Here is a 14528-nt window from a genome sequence, read left to right on the forward strand (position 1 = left end):
GACAATACTATATATTTAGATTTCTCAGATGTACAATTATTTGTAGCACAGAAATAGGTCATCTTAAGACCATAAGTCCATAGGAAATAGAAACATAAGATAACATTTGGCCCCTTGAGCCTGCTCTACTAATCAATAAGATCCTGGCTGATTTGACATTCTTCACATCCACATTCCTGCCCTTACCCCTAACTAATCAGGAATCTATCTATCTTGGCATCACCGCTCTCTATGGCAAGGAGTTCCAAATACTCACAGCTCAAGAGAAGAAATTTCTCTTCAGCTCAGTCTTAAATTGGCTTCTTTTTATTCTGAGGGAACTCACACCCCCCTGGCCCTAGACTCCAATGGGGGAAAACATCCTCAGCAATGACCTTGTCAAGCCCCTCATAAATCCAAAATGCTTCAATGAGATCACCTCTCATTCAACTAAATTCCAATGAGTACAGTCTCAATCTGTTTAACCTTAGTTCGTAAGACAATCTCTCCATATCTAGGATTATCCTAGTGAACTTCTTTGAACTGCCTCCAATGAAATAATATCTTTCCTTATATAAGGGGACCAAAGATACTCTCAGTACTCCAAATATGGTCTCAGCAGCACCTTGGACAGTTGCAGTAAGGCTTCCATACTCTTATAGTCCAAACCTCTTGAAGTAAGAGCCAACATTCCATGAGCCTTCCTGATTTCCTGCTGCATTTGTGCAATAGCTTTCTGTGTTTTGCGCACGAGCAACCCCATGTCCCTTTGTCATGCAGATTTTAGCCGTTTTTCTTCATTTAAATACTGTTCTTTTGTTCTCCCAATCAAAATGTGCAACTTCCATTAGCCAACTTTTTGTCCATTTTTGTAACCTATTTCTGTAAACTGTATCCTTCTCACAACTTGCCTTTCTATATATTTTGTGTCATCTGCAAATTTGACTGCAGTACATTTACTTCTTTCCTCCAAGTCATTAACATATATTGTAAACAGTTGCAATCCCAGCACCAACTCTGTGGAACTGCATTCGTCACAGGTAATCAACCTGAAAAATAAAACCCTTTATCCACACTCACTGTTTCCTGTCCATTAGCTAATCCTCTATTCATGCCTGTAGACTACCTCCAACATTATGGGCTCTTATGATGTAACTTTCAATAGGTAGCTTGTCAAATACCTTCTGGAAATCCAAATACAGCATCTCTACTGGTTGCCCTCTATCCACTCTGGTCGAGACTTCCTCAAAAAAACTCTTAATATGGTGAATGAACCATGTAGGTTAATGAACCATGTAGGTTAATACGACAATCTAATAACTCCATACTTACTTTTACTGATATCACTCTTTCATGTTCAGATTACAAGGAGTCATATTCCAAACATCAGGTCACCAAACCTCTGGTCAAATTGCTTTCAAGTAATATCATTACACTATCACATCATATAACAAGACATGGACTCCAACTAATGTTTTTGTTTCTAGGAAAAAGATAACAAAGAATAGAAAGAAATCTTTAATAGTGAAATTGGTTTGACTGACAGACATGGAAATAATGTTCCCACTCATGGGCAAGATCAGAAACTAGCTTAGAAGTGCAAGATAATCACTGTCAAAAATAAAATTTGGCAAAATATTTCAACTTCTATCACCTGATTTTAATGCCTGTGATCTTTCATGAATATAGTTTTAAAAATAAAGGAAAAGAATGCTAATTTAAAATGGCTAATATTGGTTAAGCCAAACTCACGAAACTAAAGATAAACAAAACTAGCCACCAGGATACATGAACACCAACTAGCCACAAAAAGACATACCCTCTCTCACTAGTATCCTTACATACAGATGAGGAAGGACACCATTTCGACTGGGACAACACATCCATTCTAGGACAAGCCAAACAAAGACACGCACAAGAATTCCTAGAAGCATGGCATTCCAACCGGAACTCTATCAACAAACACACTGAAGTTAGACCCCATCTCCCATCCCCTGAGAAAAGGAACAGGAAGTGACTTCACCACAGCAAATATCATCACAGGAAATGACATCATCAACCCAAAGAAACCCAAACATATAAATAGAAAGCAGGGATTTTCAGCATTGCTTCGCCTGAGGCCCACTGAAGATGTTACCTAGCAGGGGTAACAAAACATCTGGAAATGAACCTTCCAGCTCAGCGAGCAAACCTACGTCCAAAGATAAACAAAAACAGTCCAAGCTGAAATTAACATTTTATCAAAAGATACCAAGATGTGGTCAGGAATGAAGAAAACCTCATCTCCTATTTTTGATTTACACCTTTCCAGAGGTTCCACATATTGAGATGAAAGTCACCTATTCAAAAAAATAAGGGAACCAGATGTGGCAATACACAAGTTAACTATATTTGAGGAAGACAGTTTTCGGGCAGAACACAGAAGGAAAATGGATTTTTAAGACCGAATTAAAAGAGTCTCTATCTCTCTCTCTCTGTTTCACTCAGCATCTCAAAAGCAACAGTCAGTCACAAAGGAGACTCATCTTTTCACTGAGAAATCAAGAATATTTACAGATTTCAGCTGCTGAGGATACATCACATCCAGTAAATAACTATGGGTTCAGGTTAAGATTTAACACCTTAAGAACTCTTAATGATTTGCTTTTTAAAAAAATATACTTTATTGGATCTTCCTTTGTACCAGATAATATCTTCAGTTTAAGCTTTAAATCTGTGTTTGCATGCATGCTTGATGTCACATTTTATTATTTTTCTTGAGGATAATAGGTAACAAAAGTCCCCTTTCTTTCACTCAAGAAAACCTTGATAACTGAAGCTTTCATTTTGATCTAGAGAACTAGGTTTTAATTAAAATGCTTATTAATTAAAATAATTTAGCTACATGCTAAAGTGAGAAAACAAAAATTTAGATGTGACTGACGAAGAGTGGTTAATAAAAATAGGTGGAGCGAGCAGGGCAATTTGCCCCTTCTCATCTGGTTGTAACATCACTGGTGAATCCAATAAGCAACTCAGAAGCACTACTCCAACTAAAGAGTTGGCAAGAATGTAGAATTCGCTACGACTGGAAGTAATTGAGACAATTACACATATGCCTTTCAGAACAAACTAGAAAAAAAAGCATGTGGAAGGACTAAGAAATATCAATGGCATTAGTTGAAAATGCTTGGGAGAAAGGTCATGTGGAGCAGAACACTGGGGTAGATCTATAGACTGAATGGCCTGTTTTTGTGCTATAAAATCCTACGTAACTATACAACCCGCATCATTAAGCAGCAAGTTTTACTGTCACTGAGGATCACATCTATACCTTGAATGCAGCATGGCATCATGTTATCACTAAAAGAAACTATTAAATGTAGAAAATTCATAAATAAGAAAATCAATGCAAGCATTTCTCACTTTATGCTTATTATTGTTTACAAAATCAGAAGAAATAATGTTAGGGCTTAAGTTACATAACTTTACACTGCTTTTTAATATCCTGTAGACTTGGGACTCCATTTCTCTGTTAGCAGTCGGCAACGCCAACATACACTGTTCCCATGAAATCCCAACCAGGACCACCTCCTGAACACAAGCAAAATCCCCTAAAAATCTAAAATTCTTAGGCTTGTGTGTGGGAATCTGCAACACAGCTGTCAGGTACATTAACCCTGCCAAATTGGGATCATTCTGGACAACAGAACAATTCTGCTCACAGAATAAATCTATATGAGCTTAAAACCCTATGAGGGGGCCTTCTTGTAGCACTGAGGTAGTATCCCTACTGCTGCACTGAGAGGCCCACCTGCTCCAAAAGGTACATAATAAGATCACTAAATAGGTAGATTAGAAACAAAACTCTTCTTTTTTACTTAAAACCCTATGAGGAGTGCTTGTGATGCAGTGGTAGTATCCCAACCTCTAAACCAGCAGGCCTGGGTTCAAGTCCCACCTGCTGCAGTGGTGCATAATAATGTCTCTGAACAGGTTGATTAGAAAATATCTGAAAATCCTGAGACCATCCGTGCACTTCCCTGTTCACACCATGAGGTGGTGCAATGGAGAAGCGAACAGAGTTCAAAGAGATAATGGAGCTGAAAGGATATCTTCTCCAATGAGTGTAGACTTGGTGTAGAGAGCAGTCAGCTTGCGAGTGAACAGATTGCCTTTGTTCTCTCCAACAGCTTTAAGAGCTGCAGTCTCAGTCTGTTTCACCACTCCCACCTGAAACAGATACATACACAGTAATGTGCTTCAGATTCAATGCAATATTAAAGGAAATGCATGGTCAATAACATCGCATGTTGCTGTTAAATAGTGGATGGAAATACTGCAATTCCTCAAAAACAAATTCACTCAGATTTACTATTTGCTAACGGAAGAAATACTCGAGCTCATTGGTTTTAAATTAATTTACAGGGTAACACAATGTATATTTATATATATAACTGCATATTTCAGCACAACTTGCATTAACTCAAAGAACACTTTACACATTTTTGAGATGTAAAATTTGCTTGGTAGTATAGAACTTGCATATTAAAAAACATTAGCTACGACCAAATGGAATTATTCTGCCACTAGCTGTCATCCATTACACAAAAGATAAAACACTTATTCTCTTGCAGTAAAAAAATGCCTTCAAAAGCACTTTACACAAAAAAAGAAAAAAAAAGTCAAGTTGAGTACAGGAGGGAAAAGAGCAAATGGAGAGAATTGGGATGTTAGGCCACAAGGATAGTTCAAGAGAATGTTTTGGTAAGTCAGCACTCCAGTGCAGTTCTGAGGAGTGTTACATGGCTAGCACTGCCATCTTCTGGATGAGATATTAAAGTAAGGTTCTTGAGCTAGATGCTCAAAAATCCCACAGAATTATTTCAAAAGAAGGGGTGTCCCAGCCAGTGGATCAATCAATTAAGATCACATAAACAAATGACCGTCATTATCAGGTTATCATTTACAGGAATAAGTCAGTCACATTGCTTCCTACGTTAAAGCAGCGACTGCACTTCAAATGTACTTCAGTGACTGCAATGCAACTCGGTCATGAAAGGTGCTATACAAAGGCAAGTCTGTCCTTCTTTCAAAAATAAGTGAGAAACAGCCAAATGGAGATATGATTACAGTTTCAATGGCAGTAGGGTGGAAAGTTATAAAGGTAGGGCAAAGTTGTGGAATCGGAACAAAGTGTTCTTGATTATGAAATGAGCAAGTGTCAGGCAAGAGCAGTGCCTCGACTTGGAACAGGAAATTGAGCTCAGGACCAAGCTGCATACACAAGACAGCAGACCATGAGGCTCTTAGGTGCTAGGTAAAAGTAGAGAGATGTTAACAAGGATCAAAGATTGGCTTTAACAGATATCATCATCATTCTTCCCCTTCACCCTTTCTGTGAAAGGCCTCATAGATATCAATCGAGAATTCATTTTCTGGGGAGGGTTTTGGAAGAGACACATCATTCCTTCACCCACATACAAATCTCACCCTCCTGATGGTCTCCATTTAAGTTATCTGTCCAGAGTTACTGCAGAGAATGACACTGAAAGTGTTCCATTGTGTCATCTCAATGAATTGTAAAACTGACATCAAAGCTTACTAAATTTGAAAATGGAAAATGTTAAATGGAATCCTAGAGAATTCCACACGACAAAGAGCAGTAAGAAAATCTACATTCCTCCCACATCTTCACCCTCCCAGCAGCAAGTTATAACATATTGCTAATCGCCATTACTTTGAGTTTCCAAGAATAGTAAGTGTATGGAAAAAAAACAAGCAAAAATTTAACCAATTATTCTTCAACCTTTTAAGAGAAGGGAAACAGTCAGAACTCAGAACTCAGCAAGCATACCTTATATCCTTTCGCGACTAGCCGACGGACATGAACAAATAGACGGTGAACTGGTATGCTGGCAGTCATGAAGTTATGGTCAGGGTGACAGTAAATATTCAGCTCTCGAGCTGCAGTCTGAAAACATATGCACGAAGTCACTGTGTTAATAAATCCTGAAAACTGGACACAAAGTAACAGATGTGAAACAACTTGTCAAGGGGGGAAAATTTGGGAGAAGAATTTGGAGGCATTTAAAGGGAATATGGGAGAGGGATGTAACTGGTTTTGTGACCACACTGACTGTCCCAAACTCGCACTTTTCTTTCATGCAAGACAGTTCCAGCACCTATTAGCATACCAGATACAGGAACGAAAATAACACCTTTCAACCAATACATCATTTCTTTTTACTCAACTGCAGATGTGAGCATCCCTGGCAAGGCCAGCATTTATCATCCATCTCCAATTTGAGAAGGTTGTGGTAAGCCGTCTCCTTGAACCATTGCAGTTGTTGTGGTGCAGGCATTCAGGAGATCCCAGCACAGTACATTATTCCCTCTTTCTCCACAGACCCTTTGATCCTTTTAGCCCTAAGAACTAAGTAACTCCTTCTTGAAAACATTCAATTTCTTGGTCTTAAGACTTTCTTGACAATTCACAAGGAAAATGTGAATTGCTTGGACATCACAATATTTAATTTGGCACAAATAGGTCTAAGCTAGTAAAAAGCCCCCTTTTTTAAAAAAAAAAAGTGACACACGCTTACACAAAAAAAATCCTAAATGCACCTACTGCAGATTAGTGAGGTCAAAACTAATACATATCCACTTCATTTGTGCAAAGCTGAAAGCTTTTAAACAGTCAGTTGCTATTCTCTTCACTGCATTTCAGATTTAAAATTTAACAATTAACAGTGTTGATTGTAAGTGTCCACTAAACTTTTCCTCAATTATAGCTCCTGAACATAGGCAACCTTAAGCTTGAGATTCCACATTAATTTCAGGAATTTTAGGTATTCCTAACTTCCAGTTGGATAAGCATTCTCAAAAACTTGAAAACTGTCCTTTCACCCATACAGCCTCTCTCCTAACACGTAACTTGCAGCCTCTCCTCCTCCACTGCGTTTGAGAATCTTTCTTCTCCCCACATACACTGTACAGATTCTTTCCTCCCCCTCTCTGCCTTCACAGCTCTTTCTTCCACCTCTCGTTTCCTTGGAGCTCTTGCTTCCTTGGAGCTTCTCTCTCACCTGTCAGATGCTTTAAACCCTCCCAAATAAGACTGAACTGACTCACAACAGGTGACTCTCTGGTTTTTTCCCCCCACGCCCCGATCACACACACAAAAGGCATCCCCTGGTCTTAGCTTTCCTGCCTCAACAGCACCTAGTAACTCACTCACTTATTTTCCTTTCCTTTTCACTTGCAGTGTTTCTGGGTTCAGTGTTTGCTGGTGATGTGTGCACAATGTGCTTAGCAATACCCAGTGCAAGGGAGAACCAGCCTGTGATTGAAGATAAAGCTCCTGAGACTCTATCCATTCTATGATGGAGTGACTTTTCCCTAATGGTCTGCTCCACGATTGAATTTTCCCAGGCATTTTGGAAACTTCAGTGACAAGTCAATGTGCCATCCCATGTATTTGAATCGCTGGTTACAAGTCCAAACAGTGTGCAACTCGAAGGGGTCTTGCAGGTGGAGCCCACATGTTTGCTCCCCTTTTCACAGAAGTTCTTTCCACATTCACAGATTTAGTTAAGTGCAGCTACATGAGTTAGCTCCCCATATTTGTCAAAGACCAACTTTATTTCACATCTTGTTGGTTTCCAAACATTTACTCAACAAGAATTAATTATTCCTCTGATTTGCCTATAAAAAGATTTGTTCTCATTCTAATCAGGAGTGAACCATTCTCAACATAGTCAAGAAATTGATTTATGATAGAACGCACATGCACTATGTCTAGTCACCATGGCTAATTTATTTGCTAAAGCAGATGCAGACAGGCACATTTGACACATTCTAAGTAAGCAAATAACAGAGCATATATTTATGGTATAAAGTGCATTGCTCATAGAGTGGAAATACTTCACTTCAAATTGCACTGACATTTGAACTTTGCCAAAATGGAGACAGTAGGGCATCTTCCAAAATGCAACACTCTTGTACCTGTGGCAAAATAAATCATAGCTCGGCGTCTTTCTCAGCCTCCAACAGCCTTTGAAACTATCATCCGACAGTGACTCTCCATGGTCATTTTAGATTTGCCGAGAATTGGAAACAACCTTTCCATATCTACCCTCTTAACATTCCTCAGGGTCTGATATGTTTCAATCAAGGCTCCACTTACTCTTCTAAACTCCTGAGGATACAAGCCTATCCTGTCCAACTTTCCCTTATAGCATAACCCACCCATTCCAGTTGTTAGTCTCGTAAAACATCTCTGATCTGCTTCCAACATACTTTCATTCTTCACAAAAGTATCAGTACTGTATGCAATACTTCAAATATAGTCTCACCAGAGTCAGTATAACTAAAGCAGAACTTCCTTACTTTTGTATTCAATTTTCCTCACAATAAAAAAAAACCATTGTATTAGCATTCCTCAATACTTGCTACACCTGCATACTCATCTTTTATAAATCATGCATTAGGATGCTCAGATCCCCAGGCATCTCAGAGCTCTACAAACTCTTAGTATTTAGATAATAAGCTATTATTTCGTTCTTCCAGCCAAAATGAACAATTTCACATTTCCAACATTGTACTCCATTTACCAGATCTTTGTCCAGTCAAAAACCACTGTAGCTACCTCACGTCTTACTCAAAACTAAATTTCCTACTTATATTGGTGCCATTAGCAAATTTAGCTACCAAACCTTCACTGCCTTCATCTAAGTTATCTTGTATAAAATGTTGAGGAGTCAGCACTGGTCACATCACCTGTTACAGCTCGGCAACTGGACGATAACCTTTTTTATTCCTACTATCTGCTTCCCGTTAGAAAGCTAATCTTCTATTCGTGCCAATGCACTAACACATCACCACGTGCTTTTAATTTCCACAATAACTTTTGAGGTGACATCTTATTAAATGGCTACTGGGAATGCAGTTATAGTTTACTATTGATTCCCCTTTATCCAAAGCACATTACTTCCTCAAACAACTCAAATGGATCAATTAAACATGGTTTCTCTTTCACAAAACCATACTGACAATGGCTAATTATTTTGAATTTATTTAAGTGCTCTCCCATAAAATCTTTAATAATAGCATGTAACATCTTCCCTATGACAGACGTTAAGCTAGTAAAACCAAAGTGCTGGAAAAAATTCAGCTGGCCCAGCCCCATCTGGAGAGAGAGAAATTGCATATACATAGACTTTAAAATTACTCTGAATCCTAAACCGAGGGGCTATATGAGGGTTTGAGATATACACATGCAGCTTTTCCAAGATTGATTAATCCAATTCATAATACAAAGAGTTTCCACTGTTCGACCTTTCAGGCCATGCTATTATAGGAATGTGTCCTGGAGAGCAACACCAGCAGTAAACTGCTAATTGGTGGTGCTGAGCCTGACATTAAGAGAATATGTGGAGTGAATTCTGAAACTTTGTTGCATTGATTTCTGAAATCAACACAGTGCCAGAAGTCTCTGGATGTTTACCAAGTGGGAGATGCTAAAGCCATTGCATGGCGTCGAGTTGGGACTAATTTGAATTGAGAGAAATGCTCAAAATCCCCAAAAGCAGATAGCGATATGTCATTTCATTTGCAACAATCCATATGATTCTGAACATAAACTGGAGGAGGAGTGCACTATTGCTCTAGTCCCACTACTCCACAAATCAAAGCAGAATAAAATTATTTTCCAGTTACCAAAATAGCCAATTAAATATCTTATTTACATTTAGGTTTGAAAGTAAAAGATCTACCAACCAGGTTTCTTGATAAACGGTTATTGGTTGAACAAAACAAAACTGTGTGGAGCCACAGAAAATGGGGGAGATACTAAACGAATATTTTGCATCAGTATTTACTGTGGAAAAGGATATGGAAGATATATACAGTAGGGAAATAGACAGTGACATCTTGCAAAATGTCCATGTTACAGAGGAGGAAGTGCTGGATGTCTTGAAACGGATAAAGGTGGATAAATCTCCACGACCTGATCAGGTGTACCCGAGAACTCTGTGGGAAGCTAGAGAAGTAATGGCTGGGTCCTTTGCTGAGATATTTGAATCATCGATAGTCACTGGTGTTGTGCCGGAAGACTGGAGGTAGGCTAACGTGGTGCCACTGTTTAAGAAAGGTGATAAGGACAAGCCAGGGAACTATAGACCAGTGAGCCTGACATCGGTGGTGGGCAAGTTGTTGGAGGGAAACCTGAGGGACAGGATGTACATGCATTTGGAAAGGCAAGGACTGATTATGGATAGACAACATGGCTTTGTGCGTGGGAAATCATGTCTCACAAACTTGATTGAGTTTTTTGATGAAGTAACAAAGAGGCAGAACAGTAGATGTGATCTATATGGACTTCAGTAAGGCGTTCGACAAGGTTCCCCATGGGAGACTGGTTAGCAAGGTTAGACCTCATGGAATACAGGGAGAACTAGCCATTTGGATACAGAACTGGCTCAATGGTAGAAGACAGGTGGTGTTGGAGGGTTGTTTTTCAGACTGGAGGCCTGTGACCAGTGGAGTGCCACAAGGATCAGTGCTGGGTCCTCTACTTTTTGTCATTTACATAAATGGATTTGTTTTGGATTTACATACATTGGATACGAGCATAAAAAGGTACAGTTAGTAAGTTTGCAGATGACACCAAAATTGGAGGTGTAGTGGACAGCAAAGAAGGTTAGCTCAGATTACAACAGGATCTTGACCAGATGGGCCAATGGGCTGAGAAGTGGCAGATGGAGTTTAATTCAGATAAATGAGAGGTGCTGCATTTTGGGAAAGCAAATCTTAGCAGGACTTATACACTTAATGTTAAGGTCCTAGGGAGTGTTGCTGAATAAAGAGACCTTGGAGTGCAGGTTCAGAGCTCCTTGAAAGTGGAGTCGCAGTTGGATAGAATAGTGAAGAAAGCGTTTGGTATGCTTTCCTTTATTGGTCAGAGTATTGAGTACAGGAGTTGGGAGGTCATGTTGCGGCTGTACAGGACATTGGTTAGACCATTGTTGGAATATTGCGTGCAATTCTGGTCTCCTTCCTATCGGAAAGATGTTGTGAAACTTGAAAGGGTTCAGAAAAGATTTACAAGGATGTTGCCAGGGATGGAGGATTTGAGCTATAGGGAGAGGCTGAACAGGCTGGGCTGTTTTCCCTGGAGCGTCGGAAGCTGAGGGGTGACCTTATAGAGGTTTATAAAATTATGAAGGGCATGGATAGGTTAAATAGGCAAAGTCTTTTCCTCGGGGTCAGGGAGTCCAGAACTAGAGGGCATAGGTTTAGGGTGAGAGGGGAAAGATATAAAAGAGACCAACGGGGCAACCTTTTCACACAGAGGGTGGTACGTGTATGGAATGAGCTGCCAGTACAATTGCAACATTTAAGAGGCATTTGGACGGGTATATGAATAGGAAGGATTTGGAGGGATATGGGCTGGCTACTGGCAGGTAGGACTAGATTGGGTAGGGATATCTGGTCGGTATGGACAGGTTGGACCGAAGGGTCTGTTTCCATGCTGTACATCTCTATGACTCTATTATTCAAGGAAGATGTAATAAGTTATTAACATACAAAGTAATAGAAGCATAAACACTTTCCATTCAAATGTCCCCAAAAAAGTCAAACACATTTCAGGAGAGATAGGAAAAAAAAACAGATTTCTCTCACAGCGATTCACTAAACAAAAATATTCCTGGACAAAGGTGTTTATTCTGGAGACTCAAAACAGAAAAGCATGGAATGTTCCAAAGTCTGTCAATCTGGAGTGACAAGTCAATAATCATGTACACTTGTCTCAGGAGTGTTAATACACAACTCATTCAGGAAATACAATGTTAACAAGTTCCTCAGGGGAGATTCAAGATGGCGGCAACCCAGCAAGTCTGAGTCTGTAGTCCTCTGCCGAAGACTCCGGCAAAGTGGGGCACCCGCCTTCACCACATCTTTTAAATCATTTAAAATAGCTTTTGCCCAGTGTAGTCAGTCATTTTACATCAAACTTGAACAGTTTGGTGTTGTTCTTAAAATGACTAAGAGCAAAAATTCCCGCAGTTCGCAACAGGCAGGGACCCCTCCCTCAGCAGCGGAGACGTCTGCGGCCGCCTCGGGGGACTTACCTGCAGAGGTGAACCTGATCTTTGGGATCAACAAGCTGCAGGAGAAGATCGATGCCTTTATTGAAGAATCCAGGTCCAGGTGGGAGTCGATCTCGGTTGTGCTTCTACAACACGACCGAGAAATTGAAAAACTCGAACAGTGCATCGGAGGGGCTGAGCAAAAGGCCATGACCTTGGAACCTGCTGCCGAGTCGGCCGTGGGCCGGGTCCAGGCGCTCGAGCAGTGAGTTCGGACCTTGGAAGAGCACATCGACAACCTCGACAATCGGAGCCGTTGAATTAATATTCGATTGCTGGGCCTTCCCGAACGGGAAGAGGAAGGCCAGCTTGCAGCTTTTTGGAGCAATGGCTCCTTCAAATATTAAAATTGGAGTCTGAACCAGGCCAGGTACAGGTGGAGTGGGCCCACTGGGTTGCTATACGCAGGCCTGGGTCGGACCAGCGCCCCCGCCCGGTTCTGTTCCAGCTCTAATGCTATAAAGAGAAGCAGGTGCTCCTGGAAGCCTCCATAGTCGTGGGGAAGGATCCCCAGGCCATGATGCATAAGGGTTCCAGGATTATGTTATTCCAGGATTTTTCTCCAGCCATGGTCCGCAAGAGGAGGGCATTCGATGAGGCAAGGAAGCGTCTCAGGGACCTAAATATCCAACACTCCTTGCATTACCCAGCATGGGTTCCGCAACAGCCACAAAGGATCCGTATATAACTTTAGATCACTGGAGAAGGCTAAAGAATTCTTGGACTCTCTTAAATAGACTGTGAGGCTTAAACCGTATGGATAATGATTTATTTTGCCCTCCCCCCACCCCACCCTGGTTTACTCTATTTTTCTTCTCCATCCTTTTTTGTTCATTACCTTCTCTGGGGGGTGGGGAGGGGGACTTACTTGTTACTCACTGTGATTTTGTTTTTACAGGCTGCGCACCTTATTTGATTTGTGTGGGGGGGGGTTTGTTTTGTTCTACCTTTTTTTTTTTAAGAGCAGGGTTCTCTTCTTCGGTCATCTTACTTAGTTTTCTAATAATTGCTGGGATTGTAACTTTGTGGTTTTATATATTTATATTTTGTATTATGCTTGCTAAACGCATCTATGTGTTGGTTGGGGGGCAGGGGGGATGGTTTTATAGAACACTTGAATTTGTCTACTCTATTTTATAATGCCTGGGTTGAGGGCGGGGCACTAGTTAGGAGATGTTATGGTGGAGTTATTGACAGGTAGTTACACCCCCTGGGAGCAAGGGGGAAAATCTCCTTTCAAATGTGTTTTGTATTGTTTTCTGTAATTAGGAATAGTATTTAATTGTGTTGGTGTAAATGTCTTCAAGAACTTCTGCTTTTGTGAATTTTCCATAGTCTTTATTCAAGGTGTTTTGAGTGGGGTTCTTCGTCCTGGGGAGGGGGGGGGGGGGGGGGGGGGGGGGGTCTCTTGCCTGGACGATCACGGCTGGCCATTCACTTAGGTGGTCAAGGAATGTCAAGGAGAGTAATTCACCAATCAAAAGGAAGAAGATATTATCAAAAAAGAAAGGGTTGATGTAGCTCTCTTACAGGAGACACATCTACTTGACAAAGAGCACTTAAAATTACAACAGAGTGGATTTGACCAGGCCTCTTTCTCATCTTTTAGTTCAAAAAGTAGGGGAGTAGTCATTCTCATTTGCAAGAATCTGCCTTTCAAAATATTAAGCCAAATAAAAGATGAATCTGGACAGTATATACTGATCAAAGCCCTAATAAATGGAGAGGAGTATGGGATTTTGAATCTTTATTGCCTCCCGGCATACCCCGTCAAATTTGTAATGGAAGCGTTCTCCAAGTTGATGGCTTTTGGGGCCCACCATACAATTATAGGAGGAGATTTTCATTGTATTATGGACTCGGAGACAGATAGGATACCCAAGAGTACTATGGGTATATCTCTTAGATCTAGACAATTGGTGGATCTGAATAAGGAGCTAGGGCTAGTAGATGTGTGGAGGTGTCTTCACCACCAGGGCAGAGACTTTTACTTTCTACTCAAACCCACACAAGTGTCATACTAGAATCGATAGGTTTTTTGCTCACTCGACCCTTTGGAATTCCATATTGTCCTGCAAAATAGGTAATATAGCAATTTCTGATCATGCCGCAGTATATATGGAAGTTAAGACTAGGAACGATGGGACAGGCCCCTGACATTGGCGTATGGATTCTTTCTTAATGAAGGATAGCAAATTTATAAAATATTTTTCTCAGGAATTCAAAACCTTTTTGGAAATTAATTCAGGTATGGCCAGTAACCCGTCAACGATGTGGGAGACCATTAAGGCTTATGCGCGAGGTTTGATCATCTCATATTGTACGATCCAGAAAAGACAAAAGGGAGAACAACAGCGCCTACTCGAGGCTCGCTTGAAGACAGCTGAGATAGCGTATGTTGATAGGCCCTCCATTACT

At 40.5% G+C, this 14528-nt stretch overlaps 1 protein-coding gene across 4 annotated transcripts in view; it reads right to left on the minus strand.

Moving 5' to 3' along the window:
- msh3 (mutS homolog 3 (E. coli)) overlaps window positions 1-14528 on the minus strand; it is a 288075-nt gene that overhangs the window by 254040 nt on the left and 19507 nt on the right. For all 4 annotated transcript variants that reach the window (XM_087999818.1, XM_087999815.1, XM_087999807.1 and 1 more), the window contains exons 5-6: window positions 5816-5932; window positions 4070-4191 (exon numbers count right to left, since the gene is read on the minus strand). In XM_087999818.1, coding sequence (XP_087855944.1) covers window positions 4070-4191; window positions 5816-5932 — 239 coding nt within the window. The remainder of the gene's footprint in view (window positions 1-4069; window positions 4192-5815; window positions 5933-14528) is intronic.

The sequence above is a fragment of the Chiloscyllium plagiosum genome, unplaced genomic scaffold (genome assembly GCF_037043375.1).
Source record: "Chiloscyllium plagiosum isolate Xiang-an unplaced genomic scaffold, Cpla_swu_hap1 HiC_scaffold_2, whole genome shotgun sequence".
Lineage (NCBI taxonomy): Eukaryota > Metazoa > Chordata > Chondrichthyes > Orectolobiformes > Hemiscylliidae > Chiloscyllium > Chiloscyllium plagiosum.